The sequence below is a fragment of the Epinephelus lanceolatus genome, chromosome 3 (genome assembly GCF_041903045.1).
Source record: "Epinephelus lanceolatus isolate andai-2023 chromosome 3, ASM4190304v1, whole genome shotgun sequence".
In the NCBI taxonomy this organism is placed as follows: Eukaryota; Metazoa; Chordata; class Actinopteri; order Perciformes; family Serranidae; genus Epinephelus; species Epinephelus lanceolatus.
In genome coordinates, this window is record NC_135736.1 from 46,715,210 (window position 1) to 46,729,630 (window position 14,421).

General features: G+C 39.3%; 1 protein-coding gene across 1 annotated transcript; it reads left to right on the forward strand.

Annotated features, from left to right (window-relative positions):
- The first annotated feature begins 8,925 nt into the window (after nucleotides 1-8,925).
- LOC144462518 (myelin-oligodendrocyte glycoprotein-like) lies at nucleotides 8,926-14,069 on the forward strand. The gene is made up of 4 exons (XM_078166484.1): nucleotides 8,926-9,094; nucleotides 12,403-12,738; nucleotides 12,901-13,029; nucleotides 13,546-14,069. Exons 1-4 carry the CDS (start codon nucleotides 9,067-9,069, stop codon nucleotides 13,551-13,553), a joined length of 501 nt encoding a protein of 166 aa, XP_078022610.1. The 5' UTR covers nucleotides 8,926-9,066; the 3' UTR covers nucleotides 13,554-14,069.
- The last annotated feature ends 352 nt before the right edge of the window (nucleotides 14,070-14,421 follow it).

Below are 14,421 nucleotides of genomic sequence, written 5' to 3' on the forward strand. Positions count from 1 at the left end.
ATGTAGGCCTACTTGTTGTGTTGGTTGAGGTCACCTATGATTAACCCCACCTGTGTTTGTTTGGGACATTTCCAGTAAACACAATGAAGAGGGGCATCTTGGCAATTATAAAAATGTAGACTGGAATGCCGTCCCGATCTTCATTTATAACGACTTACATTAAGGATTCAGCACTCAGTCTTAAAGGTTTAATTGTGATTGAGCACATTCTGTTTTAGGAATCCTCACATCCAACTTACCAGATGTCTTTGTTTTGCTAAATACTTCAGTAACTAAAACAGTGCAATGTTAATATACAATAGGCTTTGTATAGTTAATGATCTGTGATATGAATTTATTTAGTCTGACTACTAAACATTACTGTAACCCTACACTTGCTCGGTAGCTTTCTCTATAAGCAGGCTACAATTTACCCTCATTATACCTTCTTTAATTCACACCAAAATACGGTGAACAGTGTACATCCAGCGACTTTGTTACATTTACAGATGCACAATACTGGATTTTCAGCAAAAAAGGCAGAGCCCCTGACATGGATGTGAGTGAAGGGGCTGATTTCACTGATGTGCCCACATCATTTGCCACTGGGTTTGCCCTGCTGGTGACGGGCAGTTGGCAAAGTCCCTTTGCAGGCTTTTAGTCTATTATGGTGAACACTCCATGCCCATGACCGTGCATTCCTTGTCTCCATGATCTCATAGGTGACACCAGAGCGTCCGACCCTGCTCATTAGTTGTTGAACCACAAACGGGAACAATCTTGTTCATCTTTGTGGTGGGTCATACCAGTCTCCTGCTGGTGAGGGTGAAACTCCACCTCCTTGTCTCACTCACTGAATCTTTTGATGCTGTTTGGTTGCTGCAGACTGTTGAACTGCATCCTTAAAAGCACTGACAAATGTGTAGCAGGGTCCTGGGCATAAGCTGCTGGTGTGCCCAGTGTAGCAGAGGTCACTGCAGGTCAACAGTTCAACATGACATCCGGTTTGTTATCTCCCATGAACAGGAAGAAGGGGAAAATCCTGTGTGCACACACGCACACCGCTTCTCCTGTTACCACGTGTTATTACACATGTAGAAAATTCTTACCTCGGACTTAAAGGGGATTTATGGTTGTGCGCAGACCCTATGCACATAGCCTATGCCGTTGAGAGCATTTTTACTTCTGCAGTGGTGTGTCTGTGTCACTCTGCAGTTACACCTCTAGTTGGCGGTGGAGGTTTCTGTGAAGTGCTGTGAAGTTTAGTTGATTCAAAACACACATTAAACACACATTAAACAAGTTTATTAGCCTAGCAGCTGGCGATCTTTACCTCTTCTCATATGAAGCCTGGAAAAATCCCTGAAGGATAAATCACACACAAGACTTAAAATGCTATTTAAGTGGAGGCTTTACTGTCGCCACAATTTATTGTTTCATATCTGTGAACTAAAAGTAAATACTAGCTCCATTTCCACTGAGGGAAACATACCATAGTCCTCACCTCCCTAAGTCCCTCAGTGCATTCCAGGTACTGATGCGGCTAAGGCTTAATGTTTCTACAACTTTCCTGTCTCATGCATTCAATGTGTCAACAGCCACTGCCTCTAGGGTATTCACTGATGTCATCGATGTCATGTTCAGTCGCATGAAACCGCTTGTACTGTGGCCAGAAAGAGAGCAGTTGCAAAAAACCATGCCAATGCAATTCAGAAAACATTTTGGAAAGAAATGTGCTGTTATTATTGATTGTTTCGAAGTGTTTATAGCAACACAGTGAAATTTCTGACTGGTATTACACCACAGGGCACAATCTCTTACATATGAAATGCATGGGGAGGAAGAGCTAGCAACAAGTACATAACTGAAAACAGTGGATTTTTGGACAACATTTTTCCTGGTGATTTAGTTCTTGCAGACCGTGGCTTTGATATTCAGGACACCCTAGGCTGCATAATGGCTCAGGTAAAAATCCCAGCCTTCACTCGTGGGAAGTCAGTTAGCTCCAGTTGACATTGAAACCACAAGGAAGATTGCTCATGTTAGGATTCACGTTGAGCCTGTGATTGGTAGTGTGCGCCAGAAATATTCTATTTTGGGTGGTACACTGCCAATTGATTTCTTGATATGCAAGGACAATGAAAGTGTTTGTACCATTGATAAGATTGGACTTGTCTGTTGTGTGCTGGTGAACCTTTGTCCATCAGTAGTTGATTTTAACTGAAGTGATATTGCAGCACTTGAACAGAAACTTTTCAAAATGTACTCTTACAGTTTTGACTGCAATGTGATAAGTTTGACATGTTAGCACTCCAAGATGTACAAAACATGCTCATGTAATTCTGAAATAAAACTGTAACATGAAACAGTTATCAGTGAAAATTATTACAAGAACACACATTTCAAGTTACAAGAATAGACAAAAATAAAATATTTGGCCTATTAATTAAAATCAAATTTAGCCAAGTAATTAAAATAAAATAAAAAACCTTTGTCTAAACTAAAATAAATAAGGTTTAAATAAAAATAAATAAATAATGATGAACAAATCTTGGCTAATTTAACCAAACAATAAGATTAAGCAAATAAGACTGAAAATAAACTTGGTAAATAAGATTAGTCTTTGGCCAATTTAACCAAGCACAGTCCATAAACTTGACCTTAAGCATTAATTGGATTAGGATGTAAATTCCTACTAAAACGTAAGAAATGTCAATAAAATGTATGAAGCTACAGAATCGTTCACTGAAAATGGCACAACTCAGGTTCTTTCATCAGTGCGTTTCTTTAGCCTTTTAGGCTGAAACTGGTTGAGTTTACGGCAGTTAGAACAAAACCATTTCTCTTTTGGCACAACCACAACATTAACACATGAACAGTGAAACCACTGAATTTGACATGTTTTATTGTCACACAAAATCATCTGACCAAACTCAATCTGGTCACAGTAACACCAAGTTTTTTCTTGTCCACTGGCACTTGGGGCATTATCGGAACCACCTGAATCAGCAGAGGCAGGCACAACTGGTTGTGGGGAAACATTACTCTTGGTAGACGAGAGCCTGGTGTAGAACTTGCCAGCTAGCTCTGGCATTATAGCTGTGTCAAAAATATGCTTGCTTTTCTGACACATCACATCCCAGAAGTCTTCATCAAATAAAATCTGCTCAATATGCAGATCTTTCTCTGTCCAAGCAACAAAATACGCAGATTCCAGTTTGCATACTCCAAGCTGAGTTTGGACCTGGCAGAAATACTGGTGGTTTCTGTTTAGTGTCAGTTTCCCTTCATTATCCTTCTCCAAATAAAATCCTTTAACGGTGTCAATGTGTCACTTTTTACACAGAATGGACACTTAATTTCAAGTACACTGACACCACAACAGTCACAGGAAACAAGGCGAAGCACCCAAAAATGGCACACTAGGATTTATAAAGAAACCTGTCTCATGCACCTTCACATTTTCACGGGATTTCTGATATTCATTTGAAAACATATCACGTGCAAACTTCTCATGAGTACATCCCCAGGTTGTGGCTGTTGAGGTGAATTTGTATGCTTCTGGATAGCACACACTTTTGATCAAGCTCTGAGCTGGCTGGTTTGGATCAGTGCAACATGCTGCTGTCATTTTAGATGTTGTAATATGGCCAGCACGGAAATGAAATCACAGTTTAGAAGAAGCTTGACCTCTTGTAGCTGCCTTAACTGCCTTTGCTTGCTCCTCTGATACTGAAATTTCAATATCACTGCAAATTGTCAATATGTCATTATAGTCCATGTGAACTGCTTCCTCATTTTGCAGTTCAGTCAACACCAGAGGAAAGTTTTCTCCAACAGGCTTGGGAACAAAATGATCTGAATAAGGCTCAGCCAGGGTGTTTTGCTTACTTTAATTTCAATATATCAATCAATCAATCAATCAATCAATTTTATTTATAATTCCCAGTATCACAAATCACAATTTGCCTCACAGGGCTTTACAGCATACAACATCCCTCTGTCCTTTGGACCCTCACAGCGGATAAGGGAAAACTCCCAAAAAACCTTTAACGGGGGAAAAAAAAATGGCAGGAACCTCAGGAAGAGCAACTGAGGAGGGATCCCTCTTCCAGGACGGACAGATGTGCAATAGATGTCGTACAGAACAGATTAACATGATAAATTAACAGTAATCTGTATGACACAATGAGACAGAAAGAGATGCAGGACAGACGGTAATGACAGTAGCTTACAACAACAACAACAACAACATAATAATAATAATAATAATAATAATAATAATATGATTCTGGCTACTGTGGTACAATATGTTGAAAGTATATATTAATATCTGATAGTATACATGTGTGGCAATAACCATATGTGTATAATAACAGTAGAAGTATGACTAATGATGACACCATTCTGGTCTTTAAGGGTAGAAGAAGAACTAGGCTGAGCGCTCTCTTTTTCTTGAACATGAGCAGCACAGTCACAATCACTCTTAGCTATTTTACTTTGTATGTCTTTGGTGCAGTAAAGTCAATCTTTCCACATTCCTTGTACTCCACCTTTGACATTGCAGCAGGTAGCATCCAATACGCCTTTTCCTGTGTCACCGTCTTCGACTCCCTCAGCTTCACCATTGCCTCAATCAGAAACAATAACGCGGCAACATGGGTGCACGTCTCGCCCAGGCCAGCAACACACGTACAGTGAGCTCCATGGATCCTGCCTGACTTCTCAGCAATTATCCAAGGTTCAAGGGGTTTGTCGCGTATTCGTTGAGTACCTGAATAAAAGACAACAACCAAATCAAACCTCTACATAAAATCTAAGATATTTTACGCTAAATGTCCTAGGTGTCATCGCTAACGTTAGGCGTTGCCTGTATGGCAAGCCGTTTTAACATTTAATCGCTAAGTTTGACTATCCAGAATTACCATTATAGATATCAACAATGTCATTTTGACTAGTAGTAATGTCATTGTGACTAGTATGAATTTTAATTGAAGATATCTATAACGTCATTCTGACTAGTCAAAACTACAGTTACAGATATCTGTAATTCAGTTTTGACTAGTAAGATTCAAACTATTTTTGCCATTCATGTTTATGGGGTTTGTCATTATAGCCTAGATATCTACAATTACATTATGACTATCTATAATTCCAGTTTGAGATATCTACAACGTCATTTTGACTATCTGAAACTCAATTCAAGATATCTAGAAAGGACCATGTAGATATCTTCAATTGATGATAATTAAAGATATCTTGAACTTGAATTATGACTAGTCAAAATTAAATTGTAGATATCTCAAACTGGAATTACAGATATCCACAATTCAGTTGCAATAACAATTGTAGATATCCGCAACTACATTGGAGATACAGTGCCCTCCAAAAGTATTGGAACAGTGAGGCCAATTCCTTTATTTTTGTTGTAGACTGTAAATATTTGGGTTTGACATCAAAAGATGAATATGGGACAAGAGATCAACATTTCAGCTTTCATTTCCAGGTATTTACATCTGGATCTGATACACAACTTAGAAGATAGCACCTTTTGTTTGAATCCACCCATTTTTCATGAGAGCAAAAGTATTGGAACATGTGACTGACAGGTGTGTTTTGTTGCCCAGGTGTCTCCCAATTACATTGATTATTCAAACAATAAATAGCACTGAATGTCTGAGCTCAGTTTCAGATTGGGTACGATAGGTTTTGCCTGTGCAGACTGCATTTAGCGGTGGAACCAACATGAAAACCAGAGAGCTGTCTATGGGTGAAAAAGAAGCAATTGTGAATCTGAGAGAAGATGGACAATCAATCAGAGCCATTGCACAAACATTGGCCATAGCCAGTACAACCATTTGGAATGTCCTGAAGAAGAAAGAAACCACTGGTGTACTAAGCAACAGACGTCGAACAGGTAGACCAAGGAAAACATCAGCAGTTGATGACAGAAACATTGTGAGAGCTGTAAAGAAAGACCCTAAAACAACTGTTAGTGACATCAGCAACAACCTCCAGAGGGCAGGAGTGAAGGTATCACAATCTACTGTTCGCAGAAGACTTCATGAACAAAAGTACAGAGGCTACACCAGATGATGCAAACCACTCATTAGCAAGAAGAATAGGAAGGCCAGGCTGGAATTTGCCAAAAGGTACAGAGATGAGCCTCAAAAATTCTGGGAAAAAGTTTTATGGACTGATGAGACAAAGATTAACTTTTTCCAAAGTGATGGAAAAGCGAAAGTTTGGAGAAAGAAAGGATCTGCTCATGATCCCAAACATACAAGCTCATCTGTGAAACACGGTGGAGGTAATGTCATGGCTTGGGCTTGCATGGCTTCTTCTGGGATGGGCTCTTTCATCTTCATTGATGATGTAACACATGATGGCAGCAGCAAAATCAACTCAGAAGTCTACAGAAACATTTTGTCTGCTAATTTAAAGAAAGATGCAACCAAACTGATTGGGAGATCCTTCATCATGCAGCAAGATAACGACCCAAAACACATTGCCAAAACAACAAAGGAGTTCATCAGGGGCAAGAAGTGGAAGGTTTTAGACTGGCCAAGTCAGTCTCCAGACTTAAACCCAATAGAGCATGCATTTTACCTGCTGAAGAGGAGACTGAAGGGAGTAACCCCCCAAAACAAACAACAACTGAAAGAGGCTGCAGTGAAAGCCTGGAAAAGCATCACAAAAGAAGAATGCAAAAGTTTGGTGATGTCAATGGGTCACAGGCTTGATGCAGTTATTGAAAGCAAAGGATTTGCAACTAAATATTAAGTCTCATTCACTTTAATCTATTTTATGTTTATATGTTCCAATACTTTTACTCACCTAAAAATTTTGTGTTCCATTACAAATAATGCTATCTTCTAAGTTGTGTATCAGATCCAGATGTAAATACCTGGAAATAAAAGCTGAAATGTTGATCTCTTGTCTCATATTCATCTTTTGATGTCAAACCCAAATGTTTTCAGTCCACAACAAAAGTAAACGAATTGGACTCACTGTTCCAATACTTTTGGAGGGCACTGTATCTATAATGACAGACCCCATACACATGAATGGCAAAACTATGGCAAGCCGTTTTAACATTTAATCGCTAGACTGGATATTCATTACTGATATCTGCAACATAATTTTGCCTAGTCAAAACTCTTATTCAAGATATCTGTAATTAGATTTTGACTAGTAAGATTCAAACTATTTTTGCCATTCATGTGTATGGGGTTTGTCATTATAGATATCTACAATGTAGTTGCGGATATCTACAATTGTTATTGCGGATATCCGCAACTGAATTGTGGATATCTGTAATTCCAGTTTGAGATATCTACAATTAATTTTGATTAGTCATAATTCAGGTTCAAGATATCTTTAATTATCATCAATTGAAGATATCTACATGGTCCTTTCTAGATATCTTGAATTGAGTTTCAGATAGTCAGAATGACGTTATAGATATCTGCAACTGAATTATGACTTGTCAAAATGACGTTATAGATATCTCCAATGTAGTTGCGGATATTTACAATTGTTATTTCGGATATCTGCAACTGAATTGTGGATATCTGTAATTCCAGTTTGAGATATCTACAATTTAATTTTGACTAGTCATAACTCAAGTTCAAGATATCTTTAATTATCATCAATTGAAGATATCTACATGGTCCTTTCTAGATATCTTGAATTGAGTTTCAGATAGTCAAAATGACGTTGTAGATATCTGTAACTGGAATTATAGATAGTCATAATGTAATTGTAGATATCTATAATGACAAACCCCATAGGCTACACATGAATGGCAAAAATAGTTTGAATCTTACTAGTCAAAACTGAATTACAGATATCTGTAACTGTAGTTTTGACTAGTCAGAATGGCGTTATAGATATCTTCAATTAAAATTCATACTAGTCACAATGACATTAGGCTACTACTAGTCAAAATGACGTTATAGATATCTATAATGGTAATTCCGGATAGTCAAACTTAGCGATTAAATGTTAAAACGGCTTGCCATACGAGGTATATGTCTGGATAGGATATGGAAGGCAGAACCGTCGGGTCATCATTTTTCCAAGACAAGGGAGCTAGCTCGTACGGATCTTTACCACCTATTAACCACAGTTTCTCGAGATATCGCTGTTTCTCCCGCTGACAAATTCCTTCTCTGTAACCTTTAGCAGCTTCCGCACGTTCTTCTGTGCATTTCTGTAGTTTAGACATTTTAAAGTCCGCTTAGGTGCACGTTAGGCTACGGCGTTGAGCCAGAACTGAGAACCTCAAGCATACCTTGTCCTTTTATGGAACAAGCTCAATAGCCCTCTGTTATTTATCTTATTTACACCAGGGCATGTCATTTCTGTCTCTACATGGTCGCACGTTTACAAATCTCCTCTGCTCTCTGTATCGCGCACGGCGGAGTTCGGCCCCGATGAATACATTCATCATAAACTATACAGAGTCTGCTGTACTAGGCTATATTAATATTGGACGGTTTAATTATTGAAGTATTTAGCAACACAGTGGTCAGTGGGATGTGAGGATTCTTAAACTAACATGTGTACAGATGTGAAGCCCTGACTGTATCTGACTGAACCTTAATGAAAGCTGTTGTCTTGTAACATTAACCTTATAGTCAAACATAGTTTATTCAGCCTGTGTAGTTGAGGGGACAGGTCAAACTGATATGATGCTGATTTACAGGAGAGTTCATATCAAATGGAGGATAAACCATGAACATAAACTACAGATCACCTGTAAAGCATTTTAATAAATGTATCTATCATAATTAAAACAACTGGAGACTGAAAACAAACTGAAATATGGGTCTGATCACTTTCTTAATGAATTGACATCATTCCAGACAGGATGTTAGTGTGTCTGTGACTTCCTGAACGGACTGGAGGATGCTGGAAACTGTCTGACTTCACTGCAGCTTTCTGTCACCGCCCCCCGCTGCGGCCGCCTGCGCTCGTCTACTTTCCAGGCGAGGCGCAGTTCATCTCGAACAAGCCTAATAAGTCGACGCAGCGGACTTCATCTTGTTTTAGTTAAATTTCTTTTACTGTATTGCACTAACAATGGCAGTGGTGACTGTACTGACTGTAGGTGAGTTGAACTGTGGTGAGTTGAACTGTAATAGGCCTATCACTCTGAGTGTGTGTGTGTGTGTGTGGACCCTGTTCTTATTTATAAAAGAGACTTCAAAATATGGGGGTAACGACTATGATTATTTATTCAATATGTTATGATACGAGGGTAGGTAGCACTAGATAGTTTACCATCTCATCCAACTTTCATGTGGGTGTGGCACCTAGGCTATAGGCTACTGCTACTGCTATTGGTGGCTCATTTGTGCTTCAGGAAGATTTGTGCTTATGTTCAAAACTTTTACTACATTTAAAACATCTCTCACATATCTGTGTTCTCTGAGAAGTCGAGAGTGAAGTTAGGCTATATTTGAGAAACAGCTGTAATATTGTAGCGACCCTTATCTTGTTTGCTGGTTCTACATTGTGTTATTGCTCTGCCAATATGATAGTATCCCTTTCAGATCGTCTGACAGACACTGAACCCCATTTAGGACTCTCGTCTTCTCTTCATTGGAGGTGGAATACTGAAACTAGCTGAAGATATTTTTGGTCAGGCATAAAATGGGATTGCCCTCATATTAAAAACTAAAATGTTCTGTTCCTCACTGAATCAATGCAAGACTCGATTTGTCTGGTATTTTTGTGCACAGAACTGTTAGTATGAGGATAATGCCAACAAGTTTGCTCCAAGGTTGGTCAACAATTCTGTCCTCCCGAAATATTTATAGGGACATGTTTATTAGAGCTCAGCTCGGGACGCATTTTCCTGACCCAGCCCGACACAGTTTGTTATTTATTGTTATCATGGTTACAGCTTGTCTGTTTACCATGATCACACATGGACAGTGTGTAAATGACCACCAAAAGGCTGCTGTTACACACAGTCAAACACCAGCACGGCACAGCACGCACACTTAATTGGAGAGGATTGAATCTTAATTGAATCTGATCCTATAAAAAGCACCACCCACTGGCCAATCAGCTGTTCGGAAAAAAATGACTGCTGACAGAAATGCAGCCCAGTCATGACGGGAAGTTTAATTCATTTGATTGATTTTAATTTGAAAGTTTATTTTGAACATTAAAAAAGAAGAGAACGCAGCAACAACAGACAATGAAAAGATTGTTCAAAAAGGAGTGGAAAGAAGTGGAAATTTCATCCCACCCCTTCATAAGAAAGAAACTGATCATTTGCGGACACTTAATAGCACCATTAATTAGTGCCAACATTTTGTTTTGTTGGAGGAAATGATCCCTGTTAAAGATAACGGGCCTAATTGACAGCTTTGCTGCTGGAAATGTGGAAAGTAGCCTATCATGTCTACACTTTATGATGTTTGAGGAATTTTCCTTTTTGTTTTTTAAAGAGGGAGACTAGGTATATTTTTGCGCATGCTGTTAATTTCTAACACAGATCAACATCAGGATGATTGTATCATCAGTTTGGTGTTGATATGATTACTTGTGGCGTCAGCTTTAAGCTTTATTGTAGCATATATAACGTTATGACAAAGAAGACCAGTTTATCAGACGCAATGATGTTAGACGATAATTGTAATACACGCAATTCATCTGCGCAGCATTGATTTCATGGGATTCAAGGGTGTGATCAGTGTCAGATGTACAGGTACAGGTACTGTAGCTACTTGAACCAGTGATGAGTAATTTAACCTACGCATCATTTTATTTGCTACCTTCTTTTGTCTTGATTTTTCTATTTCTTCTTTCCTTACCCGTTTTTTTCTTCTCTATTATGTGATTTCATTGATGTTTTGACAGGGGAATTTCTTTGATAAGCTTTTAGTGGCTTCTAACCTCTCCGGCACTTTTCTTTTTTTAATCTTGTAAATTTTATACTGTCTGTTTTTAACATTATGTGCAAATAAACTAATCTAAACTAAAATTAACATTATTCATCCCGTTATGCGTTGCCACGCATGTTTCCTCCTCCTGCAGCTGCCACGGTGTTGGCCTTTTCTGTAATGTTGCTTTCCTCCTCCTCATATTTTAGTAGATTTAATCTCTGATCCTCACACGAGAAATACTGTTTTTCCCTCACATACGGCGCTCTGTGAGGACGCTCTGTGAGGACGCTCTGTGACGCTGCGCTTCTCTCATGATTGTGATTGGTCCACTGCGTGCGCGTTCACGGCTCTTGATAAAGCAACCCTGGGTTGAGTTACCGAGTTGATTATCCTGATTGCCATTGTTAGGGTTAGTCAACCCAGGATAGGTCTGGGTAACCCAGGAAAGGTTGATGTCGCTTCGTGATACAGGCCCCTGAGCAAAATTTTTGATTTGTTATCCGAACCTGTCCCGTCAGACTCGGGTCGGGTAGCCACACTCTGATGTCCATATACAAAGCTACACCCTTGTTGTTACGTATATCAGCACTGTCTTTTTATGTTTGATATTGTTGAGATTTATTTTTATTATTATTATTATTTTGGGGGCATTTTTAGCCTATAATTGATAGGGCAGACAAGTGTGAAGGGGGGAGAGAGAGAGGGAGTGACATGCAGCAAAGGGCCACAGGCTGGAGTCAAACCCAGGCCGCTGCGGCAACAGCCTTGTTCACTGGGGTGCCTGCTCTACCACTAAGCCACCGACGCCCTGATATTGTTGAGATTTTGTCATGAGACGTTGGATCAACTCTATATTGAGCTTTTAGCTTTAGTTTACAGTGTTGTGGTGTTTGATCTTTGTGTTATTTTGCCTCGCTGTCCTGCACTCATCAAGTGATCATGTACAATATAATAAATCCAGCAGAACAACACAAACCAAATCAGAGGAAATATCCAAGTCGAAACAAAATCTGAGGGACCGTCAACAAGAAACATTATTAACAAGCCTCACAGATGTAGTGTTGGCCTCAGGGATGTTATAATTGTGTTACACTGGGACAGCTGTTCATGTTATTGTGTTCACCCTGTTGTGTGTCTGTATATAAGATGACATAACTTTCCTGTTTTATACAGATGGGCCAGGATACCACACTAAATACATAATGAATGACGACAATAGCTGCATAGTACATGTGTCACATATTTATAATAGTTCATCATGAAGCAAAGAGCAAAGAATACTCTCTCTGTACTCGAGCTGAAACAAGTGAAATGTAGCATTTATTATGAAGAGCTGCAGGTGTGCATCAAGCTCGTTAGACACATCAGACCATCCCACTGATCAGTTTATTCTGCACAGGAGAACTGAAATGAGGTGGAGCAGCATGTTCACATTTCAGAAACTGTTGCACCACTGAATTGAAAACCATAAACTCTGTCCTTCAGACGTGTTGACACTGTGTTACCTTTGTTTCCCCAGGTGTCACGAGTCAACCAATCACAGCAGTAGAAGGTGACGATGTTACTCTTCAGTTTCCTCTGGCTCCTGGGGTCGACTTGTCTGCTTACACAGTGAATGTCAGCAGAGATGACCTTATTAATGTCAGTGAAAATGATGTCCATGTGTATCGACATGGACAGGACCATCTTCAAACACAGATGGCTCAGTACAAGGACAGGACAACTTTCATCCATGAAGACCTGACCAGAGGAATCCTGACACTGACACTCTCTTCTGTAAAGCTGTCTGACAGTGGACCATACAAGGTCTATGTCCCAAAACTGGATGCCGGTTGTGTCATTGACCTCAGTGTTGGTGAGAATGCTGAGTTTAATACAGTTTAATTCAGATTAGTCAGAATTAGGAATATTGTTTTTGACTTCTCTGGGCACAGGCAGATTGTTTCACTTCTAGATGATATTTTTAATCTGCATTTTCTGACTACTGAAAACATTGTCTTCTTTCTTTTTTATATAGTAACCAAAGATCAAGAGAACGTAGCTCCTGTAGAGGGGCCTCTGTGGAAAATTGTCTTCCATGTCTGCGGTTGTGTCGCTGTTATCGTTCTTGCCACTTTTCTTATCCTGTTGAAGTCTAGAAGGATCTGTAAGTTAGAAACTTCTGTTCTACAGTATTTTAAAATTAACTCTGGAGTCTAACTATGTATATTTACTCCTCTAATATAAGACAACCCCAACTTCTTAAAAGTTATTTCCACTAAATAAAATCTTAAATTGGAGCCAATACTGTTTCTACACTTGCTTCAACAGTAAAATGCTGCTTACACATTGATGCATCAATATTGACAATCTAATAATGGAAGATAGAATAAAAATAAATCATGGAGGACATTTTCCTGCAGAATGAATACTTGTACTTCAGATAGTTGAGGTAGATTTTTAGTGTAGTGTGTGGAGCTTTGTATCATGTAATGAACATCAGTTTGATTATTCTTCATACATTTGCCATAATATGAAAATATTATTATTGTGATGATGATGATGATGATGATGATATCAACAATATTATTATGTTGTCTGGCTACCATCTTAGCTGTGTACACAAACTGTCCTTAACTGTATAAATTAAGTATGTCACAAAGTGGTTATCATGTCCTCACAGTTTCTTAAGAAGAAGACGCCCAGAGGAGAGAAGGGGCCAGAAGATGAGACAATGATGCAAAAGACCCGAGCAACAGATGAGGATGAAGACCCACACAGCGCTGCAGTGAATGGCCTGAGAGAGGTGGTGGTCTGAGACGATAACCACTCATCCTGACAACATTAGAAAACCTTCCATACTTCTTCACCTGAAGCAAAGCTTTTTCCTCCACAACAGTAAAGTTGATTTTAGATATGTAGCCCAGTATCACAAATCTGCCTCGAGGAAGGGATTTTGGTAGTGTATCAGGAGAAAGGGTTGATATGAGCTGCTGACCAGCTCAGTGGCCTAGTGGTAGAGTGTCCGTCCTGAGACTGGGAGGGGTTCGATCCCCAGCCAGGTCATACCAAAGACTATAAAAAAATGGGACCCATTGCCTTTGGGGAATTGGGGGGTTATATCACCACATGATTCCCGAGCGCAGCACCGCTGCTGCTCACAGCTCCTTCAGGGGATGGATCAAATGCGGAGAACAAATTTCACACACTCAAGTGTGTGACAATCAGTGGGACTTTGACTTTGAAAACTGTCATTATGAAATAATGGTCCGAACCAGGTTAGGTTCCTAGTTTCAGCTTTAAATCGACTGAAAAGTTCCTTTCTCTGCTCCCTAGAGCACTCTGTGTTTGGTGTAAATCAATGATGGTAATGTTACATACATACCACTGAAGGAAGCTGAGCAGTTACAGTAGCTTTTTTAATAGTCCCATATTTTTTAAAATTTTTTTATGTTAGACGGCAACCTGCAGTGTATCAGCAACGCAGGAAACCTGATCAAGAATACTGTTTTATTTGCACGGTTAGATGTTTGATATGTTTGTAGTGTTCTTTGGTCCG